The following is a 10643-nucleotide window of genomic DNA, read 5'->3' on the forward strand; positions in this document are numbered from 1 at the left end:
TTCGGCCACCCGTGGGCCGACCGGCCCTCTTCGGCCTCCCGCCGGCCGACAGGCCCCCCTTCAGCCAACCAGAGGCCGACAGGGTATTATTTTTTATTTTTTCTCCATTCCTACATATGGTTTTCGAATTTGGTAAAAAAATCGTCGTATTTTTGAAAAAAAATCAAGTAGAAGACCGTGCACCGATGAAACATAACAAACGCGGCCTGCAGCATTGATTTTCATTTTCATTCGTCATTGCCGTGTATCAGTAATGCTACACGTATGTAAGTTTAAGGGATTTTACAGACACGTGGATTTCGATTGGAGGGTAAGATGGATGAAGCCCCATTCTCCTTGAAAATCAGGGTTGGGAGGTTAGTTGCGAAGAAAGAATCATATTCAACGTGTAACCGTGTGTAACTCTTTGTACGTTTAGGAAGAAAGACCTCTATTTCCTTCCTTTCCCTTCTTGCACCTAGAGACAAGTGGTCGGGTTAAGTCCCAACACTAGTCAATGAATGCGGCAGCAAGGAGGTCTCCGTTCTGGTAGCCTTTGACGATGAGATGCAATTAATAGGCTGCGGCTTGCAATAGAGGGTATAGTTGTGTCGTGGTGGCGATGGCAAATCTGGCCAAGTCGGTGGTCTTTAGTGGCAAGATTTTGGTGGTCGTGATCCCATCCGCGAGTACTCGGGTGACAGCGATAGCCTATTGCATCCCATCATGGAGATCCTTGACTCGGGCATGTAGGTGGCGTCGTGGCCCTATGCTGCTAGGCGACGTCGAGACGAGCGAGAGGGTCTTGGATATTCAGATCCATCGGCAACTATGAGTACATTTTGTCGATCGATTATGCCATCACACGCGAGGATGACGAAGCATGAGGACAATTGGGGACTGTCGAGCATCCCGAATTGGGATTTTGGCGGTCCCAGTTATCTTCCTCCCTTGTCACTTGTCATGGTGCCTTCGTCGTTCATAGCTTTTGTTGGCGACCGGCTCGTGTCGTGGCTCGAGTGCCTACCCATGCATGCACAATCTTCACTTGCGTGACATCGCACGTCAACATGCTATGTATGTAGCTGCTAGGATGGCGGAAAATGATGACCACAACACATGATGTCTTTGATTTGGTGGTGCTTCTCGAGTACGCGGTCTCAAGTTTGAGGCGAAAACTCCATGTCATACCCTAATTGGTTATACCTAGCAAGCAATGACGATGTTTTTGCGTCATCTCCTTGTTGACTGCATTGCTTGGATTTTATTGGACTTGGTCTTCAAGGTGAAAATCTAGAATCTCGCATTTGATGGTTGGATCTAGCGATACCAGCCCTTGAGCATCGTTCCATTCCTAAAGATATTGAAGTTGGAGAACATTTTCTCATTGTCCTTATGATATCAAGAGATGGTTGGTGCATAAATGGTCATGGATGTAGTTATCGATCATTGTTTTGGTCGCTTCGACTCTTTCTTCCAATTTGTTTCTTTGTGTGCATGTGTGTATCTGTGCCCACGCGCGTCTTGTGTTGGTTGTGTGCATTTTAGTTATGCAGAGATCAAGCGTCTTTTCATTGTGTTTGCATTCTCTTGATGCTTCTTTTTAATCAATATAAGTCCACCCTTTGTGATTTTTTTTAGAATTTAACGGCTTTATGCTCAATTAGACGGGTTGGACGCTTTGTTGCGTCGTTCGTGTTGTTTGGTTTCTTAAACAAAATTACGCTGTTTAAAAATATAAGATGTATTTCTTTTTTTTGAAAAGTCATGCCTTTTATGTTTGTTCAAATTTCTAGGGGAATATATGGAAATCCATAATATCAAATATGTATGATTAGATTCATCATGAAATGAATTTCCATACTTCCTTTGTTTAGTATTGTGGATGTCAATATCTTTATTCTGAAATTGGTCAAAGTTAAAGGAATTAGACTTTCTAGAAAACTAATGTTCCTTTATATTTTAGAACTGATGGAATATTTAGTTTAGAGGGTGGGGGAGATGATGAAGTGTGATTTATTTTTATTTATAATGCGGTGATTTGATGGGCCTTTTGTGATGTGATATTGTGTTATCCGTTGATCAATATATATTTATATGCAGAATTTTTTGCATCAATGGTTGCATATACTATATTAATGCTATAATATCATATGGTGGCGTTTCTTTTTCATAGATGGTCGGAGGATGCACAGGATTGGTGTATTTTTATAAGCCGGTTGTTGCTTATTGACTTGAAAAATATCGTTGCCCCGATCGAAATCCTAAACTAGATCTAAAATTGAATACCTCAATTGAATGAATGAACGAGTTTAATATTAGAGAACATAGTGAATTAAAAAAATTAAGTAAGAGAGCTTGAGGAATTGTTGACCCGAGCGATCAAATCTCCTCCAATGATGAGTAGATGCCTATTAGCTTGGTTTATCTTTTAAATGTTAGTTTGTTTAATTGTAGTGTTTTATGTTTAATGTTGCAGTGTTATGTATAATTAACAAGTGATCTAAATCTTGTTTAAAATGATTATTTCTACAAACTTTCTTTTTGAGGAGTTACAATTTGGGGAAAGATCTAGGTGCAAATATATATATCTTCTCGAAATTTTAGTTAAGTTCCATGGAGTTGTTTGAGGAGTTAAAATTTGGCATAAGGGTGAGAGATGCTTTTTTCTTGCGGTCTAATCTAAGTCATACTTTACGAAATTTGACTAAATTTACAAGAAGAAGATACCAACATTCACAATACCAAATAAATACAATTTAAAAATATTTATGACATGTCCAATTTATTGATTTAGTATTGTAACTAACTAAATATTCATAACTTTTTGTATATGTAATGGTAAAAGGATAAACTTTGGCCTAACTCAATACTAGTATGCACTGTATTTTGACATATATATAGGGAGTAAGTGAACTGTCATGAATTTAAGATTTTTATGCGAGCATCGGAAAATCGATGGCCATGCCCCGATGTGTGGCTACCACAAAAAACAAAAAATGTAATAAAAACAAATGATTCCAGAGAGCCACCGTAAGAGTAACCTCTGGTTTGCAACTTGCAAGAAACGGAGTCTTAGTCCAAACGGAGTCTTAGTCCGGAAGTGCATAGCGTGTTGAGGATGACCCGCCGCCGGCCGGTGCAAGGAACCAAGAGAGGAAAACAACTGGCCTCCGAGGAAGACGGTGCAGGAGCGGACGATGCGAATTAAGGTATCACATTCACCTCAAGGGATCGCCATCGGTCACGACTTGGCCACTCTATCTCTTGCCGACCCATGCCCAACGCTCCAGCAAAACTTGCTTGTCATCTTCAACCAACACACATATCACATTTGCATGCATGGGCTCCACTTGTTCATATGCATAGGTCACAACCAGGAGAGCAAAGTTTTTACTGTAATTTGGATTGTTTTACGTGCGACTACAGTTTTGATCGTCCGCGTTGGAATCAGTTGTAGTTAGATAGTACTCCAAAACAGCAATATTCTCCTCCATGAAAAACAAATATATGAAATATTTCCGTCGGTAACCATCAAACAAAAACTTGTACTTGCACGCACGCACGAATTTGCGGTGTCTTCTAGTACTAAATTACGTCACGATCATAAAGTTCAATTTAAACGCTAGCGAGTTCACTCAAAAGCTCAATCTGTCGAAGAAATGACAAATGGATGAAAGACAAGTTGCGAGTTTTTTCAACCTATTAAAATAACAAGCACCATGGAAAGCGTACGCCGAAAACCGTCTAGCTCGCGATTCCTTCCCTGAGTGGCCCTCATGAAGCTTTGAATCTCTTTCGTTTGGTACCTTGAAGTGGAAGCAAATAAGCTAAGCACAGTGCGGAGCTATTATATGCTATGGTCACGCTTATTTCTTTGCTGGTTTTTAAATAAATACTGTCATGCAGTAGGCCAGGGAAGGTATATCTTGTAACATGGATGGTTTGTGTCCCATTCCATTATGAAGATTCTCTTTCGTGCAATTAACTACTCCGTTAGTGCTGATTGATCCTTGGTATATGTGAGGCACATAGGAGCCTCTATTTGCTTTGCTGAATAATTAACACTGCATGTATAGCCGGCCAGACCGCTAAATTGTTCTGGCCCTAGCTATGACAATTTTCAATTAATCTTTGCCTAGTTTGTTAATCACTATATATATGTATGTATATACATGGCACTCACTGAGATGGACCCCCGGCCGGATGCATGAAGGAAGCTACCTTAGACACGACATGCATTATGCAAGCAAACACTTGAAGCTGAAGCTGGCCACCTAAAGTGTTTCTCTGCATAAACAATCAGCAACAGAATCAAAATATTCTGGCATTAACTAAGGGTGCTACATATCCTTCATGTATGCATGACCCTATGCATCAGAAGCTACTGATTCAACTCTGGGGTGAAGCTTGAGCATGCATGCAGCCTATGACACTGCCGTACTTTACTTAGGCCACCATTACATGAAGACGCCAAAACAGGGAGATTCTTGGGTGTAGCAGTAAAGGCATCGCCGGTCAAGATAAGATGATCCATGCGTCATCTGATCACTTTGCCATCTAATCGAACGCATGAGTCCACCTCAGCTGTCTGTACTTGCATCCCCATTTTTCCAGAGCTGATGCTATGCCTAACCATATAGCAGCTGCTTTAACCTGGACTGATCAACACATACAATTATCGGGCGATTCATGATGAGAGAAGAAAAGCCGTGTTCATACCAACTTGGAATTCCGGTGCTGATAGTCCTTTCAGATCAGAGCCAGCAGGAACAGTTAACAATGCCTTGATAATCAATTAAGAATATATGAGATCGCGAGGAGATGGCCAGGAAAATAAGTGGGCGGTTCCCCGGGGATTATCAGATCACAAAGGGGCCAGCGTTAGTGGCAATCTGATGAGGCTGTGATGGGGCAGACGATGCCAAAGTGATCCTGGTCTTGCAACCATTCGTCTCCCAAGTCAAGCAGTTCAGAACTAGGCAGGCCCTACGGTTACGTACTTAGTAGTAAAGCAACTCTGGTCTTCGAATGGGCCCCGTGAGGGTTCATACCTGCAGATGGCTTTGGCTGCCGTCATCCGGTCTTGACAGTGATCCGGTCCTTGATATTAAGCTAATGACCCCAAGCTAATCATGCGTGCGTGCGTGCGTGCGTGTAGTGCAAAGTAGTTACAAAGGTAGCATTTGTTTCGTTATGGTTTGTGGAGACATTATTGCTAGGAACATTTGGCAGGGAGCTAGCTGGACTTAACCACTGATGCTTAGTCAAAATCCCTCTGCTGGTTACACCATATACACAATGTCGACTGAAAATATGGAATGCAAGCAGTTCGGGCCGAGCCGGGCTGACCCGCACCGGCCCATGTTACTGTTAGTACTGTTGCTTGAACATTGTGACACATACACAAACACAAAGAGACACATACACAAAGAGACACGCCAAAGATGGTTATTCTTTGTTTTTTGTCGCGTTTGTTGTTGTACTCTTCTTTTTATCTAATGACATACTTCCTCCGTCTCGAAATAAGTGACTCGGCTTTATACTAACTAATGAAATACATGCGGGTTAAGTGTGTGATGGTCACTTGGATCCCTGCTGAGGAAATTGTTGCTTGGAGTACCGAGGTTTGTCGTTTAGCGTGCTTAAACCTGTTGCCGTCATGGAGTACTCAGTCAGTACTCACCATGAACCAATTTTCTACTAGTTTCATCTTTGAACCTCCTAGTGAAGTTAAGCACTGGCAATTCGGTCAAGGAACCGGTGGTGAGCAAGTAGTTGAGCACCAACCCAAAGGCTCAAAGGTAGCTACTGATAAGATGGTGACCGCTAGCCATGCATATTGACCGAAGCACTCGACTGCTCTAGTAGATCCCGTGGCTGAGAAGGGGTACATTTGTCTCCCAGTGGCCAGTGGTTTTGAGAGAGAGACAAGAATGAAAAAAGTGCAACTCAGCTACGAAAAGAAGTGTTGCAAAGCCAAAGCAAGTGCAGAACTTGACTTAAGCTTGATGTCACAGTTCAAAAAAACTTAGCTTGATGTCACTACAGAGCCAGGGCCTCTTCCCTACATAGCAACATCATGGTCTTCTTCTTTTTTCTCTCTAAGCCAAGGACATTCGCTTTATCAATTAAATTGTTTCAAAGTCCATGTTTAGAGCCTCGCTTAATCTGGAGCTGATCAGCCCTTGATGCTAGTGAGCTCGCGGTAACGGTATCACGTCGAAGACCTACCTTTTTTTTTTTGCGAGTACACGTCGAAGACCTACCTACACAAACATGTCGAGGAACGTGTCGATCGGTCGATGCACGTGGAGATATGTATGTATATGTGTATGCAGCTAGTCAAGATGCCAAATCGGTCCGTAGGCCCGTTCCTGCGTTAATGTTTTTGACCATATTCAGTGCACATGTAGGCCTGTCGGTAGAACCAAGTTAAGTTTCAACATTCAGGTCTGTCATCTGGAAAAAATGACTGGGGTGGCTATCTACTTCCCCAAAAGCTGTCTGAAAAGGCGATATCTGGCTCCAAGTGCAACATGTGTGCTAATTTTACGCGAACATACGATACACCTATATAATGACCTAAAGCGTACTGTATGTTTAGCTGGCTACATGTTTCAGAATCATTCTGACTAGGATTCACATCTACTTTTGTATTCCATAGGAGCAACCGCTTGTCATCCCGGTAACTTTTGATTCAGGCCGTGAATCAGTTCCCGATTATTATGGCGCTTTTGCGTTGTCCTGATGCGATTTGCGCCCAAACTCAGTCGGGTACTTCCATGAACTTTCCTATGATCCGGAGTGCAGTACAACAAACAAACAAAAAACAGTTTTTGCAGGCGACCTGCATTTGATGCGTCAACACGACACCTCGCCCCTGCAGCCTCGCACGCTTTGGGGCAGAGAAGAGCCAACCACTGGTAGTACTGAAAGAGGGGGAATCAGCTGTGCATAATGCACGTCAATTCAGAATCCACACATGTGTGCGCAGGTCAATCAAGGTCACTAATTAACTCCAGTTATACTGTATGTCGCATCACCACTAATTGACTATAGTAACAGAAGTATGAACGCCTGAGCTGTAAAACGGGGTGGCGGTAAGTTCTGGGAGCCTGCCTGAATTCCGAAAACCGGTACTACGCGGCCGATGGATGATGATGATAAATTTAACTTTTTTTTAGGGGGGTGATGATAAACTTAATTAATCGGCTGGACCCAAGGGGCCGGCTAAGCTCGGATCTTGGTGACAGCGGAGTGAGTCCATATTCAAAACCAAAGCCCATATGAAACAAGGCTCCGCTTTCGAACCTCCTCCGTCGACCGTCGCCGCTGCCGCTCCTACAGAAGAATAACGCATCACCACGATACGCCTGGCACACGGGAACGACACGTTTGGTTAGCGGTTTAATAATAGACTAGCCGCGAAGCGAAACGGAACGGAAAAAAGAAAAAGCAAGTGCGGAGTGCGAAAGGGTTTGGCGGCTGCTTGGGCGCGCGACAAGCGCCGGCGGGGGTTTTGGAATGGCGTGCCTCGGACGACCTTCTCGCCGCCTCTCCACCCTTTTCCCGCTCGCTCGCTCCTCCTCCTCTATATAAACGGGTACGCTGCCTGTCACTTCCTCCCTCCCCAATCCAGCGCCTCTCCTCTCCCTCCTCCCCTCCGGCCATCTCCGCCGCCAACATCGCTAGCTAGCTTAACAATCCCGGCAATCAACTTCTTTAGCCAGCTCCCTGTTTTGCTCGCCACCATTCCTGTTCTAGCGAGTTTCTGGAGCTCGTGACCGGAGGATAATGAGCGTGAATCCTGGAGGCTGCTACACCGTATTCATCGCCGCGTCGCCGCTGGACCTCGAGAAGCCCAACAAGAGCTTCTACTTCTGGATCTTCCAAATCTTCAACCGATACGATTACTGCCTCTCCACCTGACTCCATTCCCTTAATTTCCTTCCTTCCTTCGCCACGATTCTAGATTTCTAGTGTCCTGCCTCGAGTATTTGTGATCGGCAGTTGACGCTATATATACGACTATACATACATACATACCGTTATTAGGTAGTCAGGCAGTGCAAGCACAAGCTTAAGTAGCATCATCTGCTCCTCCTGGGTTTGGGCTGGGTTACTGTTGGATCGAACTGCCCAAGATATTTGAATTGGCTGCAAGTTTCACACGAGCAACAACAACCAGCATGGGCACCATGACTCTGCCGCCCGGCTTCAGGTTCCACCCCACCGACGACGAGCTCGTCGGCTACTACCTCAAGCGGAGGGTCGACAACCTCAAGATCGAGCTCGAGGTCATCCCCGTCATCGACCTCTACAAGTGCGAGCCATGGGAGTTGCCAGGTACATAAACATTGCATCTTGTAGTATCTCATTCATTCTCTATTTCAGCATGTCGCGGTTTTGCCACACATTCATTCATGCTTGGACTGACAGAAGAGAGCGTGCGAGAGAGTTGAATTTTAGCCATGTCAAACAGCAAAGTATTTACCTTGAGATTCCACCCGTGAATAGAAAATTCATTTGATAATAATTTGCCGTCCTCGAATAGCATAATTCTTTTATAAAAAGAATCTGCCCTCCAAATTGCATGCTAGCTAGCGAGCACACATGAAAAGGGACTTTGTGAAGGAGGCATCCGGCCTCATATATTCTCCATAACTTAGGCCGGTTACAGATGAGTCATTTCCCCGCCTTTTCCCAAAGAAACTTGTTCTCCAAATCAGCACAGCCACCCCTCTTACTTTTGGCATATTCTCTGCAGCCAACCACAGTAATCAGGACACAGTTAACCTCTGGCATGCCTAACCTTCTCTGCACTCAACTGTACAAATTAACTAGCTATAGTTTGTGCAGTGGTCAATGTGAATGAGAATGCTGAGATTCAGAGTTGTGTTGTGTGTGTTTGGTTACTTTTCAGAGAAGTCGTTCCTGCCCAAGAGGGACCTGGAGTGGTTCTTCTTCGTGCCGCGGGACCGCAAGTACCCCAACGGGTCGCGCACCAACCGGGCGACCACCACGGGCTACTGGAAGGCCACCGGCAAGGACCGCAAGGTGTCGTGCGACGGCGGCGCCGTGTGCGGCGTCAGGAAGACGCTGGTGTTCTACAAGGGCCGGGCCCCCGGCGGCGAGCGCACCGACTGGGTCATGCACGAGTACCGCCTCTGCCAGGACCTCCTCCACGGCGCGTCCAACTTCATCGGCGCCTACGCGCTCTGCCGCGTCATCAAGCGCACCGAGGCCGGCCTCCTGCACGGCGACGCGGCAGCCAAGGCGAAGCCATGCCACCAGCAGATGACCAAGGTCGGGAGCAGCTCGTCCCTGGTCACCACGGACCAGCAGCTGGGCTCCCTCACGCCCAGCCCTCCGCGCCTCGACATCGTCGGCAACGCCTTCCAGCTCCACACCTCCCCGTCTCCTCTGTACGGAGGGGAGGTGGTGTCCGGCATGGGTGCGCCTCTGGGGTTCCCGCAGCAGGACGCCGCCGCCACATTCTTCGTCGACGCCGACCTCGCCGGCGCAGGCGAGACGACGCAGTCGCACATGCCTTTCTTCGGAGACATGGGCGTGGTCTCGGACCACGAGCTCAGATGGGACACCTTGCCGCCCTACGCCAACAACACCTTCTCCACCACCGCCGTCGCCGGTACGTGCAGTGTGCACTGCTCTGCTTCGCGAGCTCGACCAGCTCTTGAACCCTCCGTCGCCATTTTTGCCTGAGTTCTATCTCAATGTATATGCATGTCCTTGTGCAGGCGCGGCGGAGCTCTGGAACCCGGCGGCACCGAACGCCGCCGCCCCGATGCTGTGCAGGGAGGAGAGCGACGACCTGGCGGCGTTTTTCTCGTCCTTGGACGAGAACAACATGGTGGTCTACTGAAGCTCCCATTTCACACCCAAGAAAAAGATGGTAGAAGTAATTTCGGCAACAGAGGAAATAATTGATTACGGAAACCTAATTGCTCTCGGCAACGGCGGTATATTTTTAGCCAGTGTACGGGGTCGTATACCGTATGTGTCAGCGTATGTGTGTGTGTGTGTGTGTGTCTTGGATTCGGAGTGACGGCCTATTTTAGCACTGTCTTCGCTCGCTGTGGCACGACACTTCCATCTCATTACTGTGGTTCAGTCTCTCTGCTAGCTGCTGCTGCTGCAATTAACGCAGCAATATGTTGTACTCCCTTTCTTTCCGATTTGCTATAATATAAGTACTTATAACCTTCTTTAGAAAATGGACCATTGTTTGTGCGAGCATGTAATTTTTTAGCATTTGTGCTAAAAATGCGAGCGAAATCGTTGTGTTGACCCTTTCATCAGAGTTTAGCACCATTTGAACCCTCTTTAAAACTTTACCACTATCTGACCTTTTTTTGGTGACACAGCCCATCTTGGCATTTGCGGTGCGAACATTTTTTTTAACAAGGCAAAAGACCTTTTTTATTAATTAAGAAAAAAGGTTTACACATAGACCCTCAAGCGAGGATAATATAATTACTTTCACGACATTATTACAATACTCAAGTATGCAACCCTCGCCAAAGCCCAAAGTTCCTCCTCCTTAATCTTCATCACAATCATCATCCTCGGGACATTGAGGTTGTGGAAGACTCTAGCATTTCGCTCTTTTTTAAATTTTTCATGCAACAAGCATCGTTAAA

The 10643-nt window shown here is 45.8% G+C and overlaps 1 protein-coding gene across 1 annotated transcript; it reads left to right on the forward strand.

Moving 5' to 3' along the window:
* The first annotated feature begins 7623 nt into the window (after nucleotides 1-7623).
* Nucleotides 7624-10254, forward strand: LOC123410903 (NAC domain-containing protein 86-like). Its single transcript, XM_045103833.1, has 3 exons — nucleotides 7624-8328; nucleotides 8906-9631; nucleotides 9741-10254. Exons 1-3 carry the CDS (start codon nucleotides 8172-8174, stop codon nucleotides 9863-9865), a joined length of 1008 nt encoding a protein of 335 aa, XP_044959768.1. The 5' UTR covers nucleotides 7624-8171; the 3' UTR covers nucleotides 9866-10254.
* The last annotated feature ends 389 nt before the right edge of the window (nucleotides 10255-10643 follow it).

Source organism: Hordeum vulgare, chromosome 1H (genome assembly GCF_904849725.1).
Source record: "Hordeum vulgare subsp. vulgare chromosome 1H, MorexV3_pseudomolecules_assembly, whole genome shotgun sequence".
Taxonomy (NCBI): Eukaryota; Viridiplantae; Streptophyta; class Magnoliopsida; order Poales; family Poaceae; genus Hordeum; species Hordeum vulgare.

Bases quoted from the DNA above. Each gene is read 5' to 3' on its own strand.
- LOC123410903 (XM_045103833.1), top strand. From the start codon at position 8,172: ATGGGCACCATGACTCTGCCGCCCGGCTTCAGGTTCCACCCCACCGAC. The intron at 8,329-8,905 runs GTACATAAACAT...GTTACTTTTCAG, and splicing joins CGAGCCATGGGAGTTGCCAG to AGAAGTCGTTCCTGCCCAAG. The intron at 9,632-9,740 runs GTACGTGCAGTG...GTCCTTGTGCAG, and splicing joins CTCCACCACCGCCGTCGCCG to GCGCGGCGGAGCTCTGGAAC.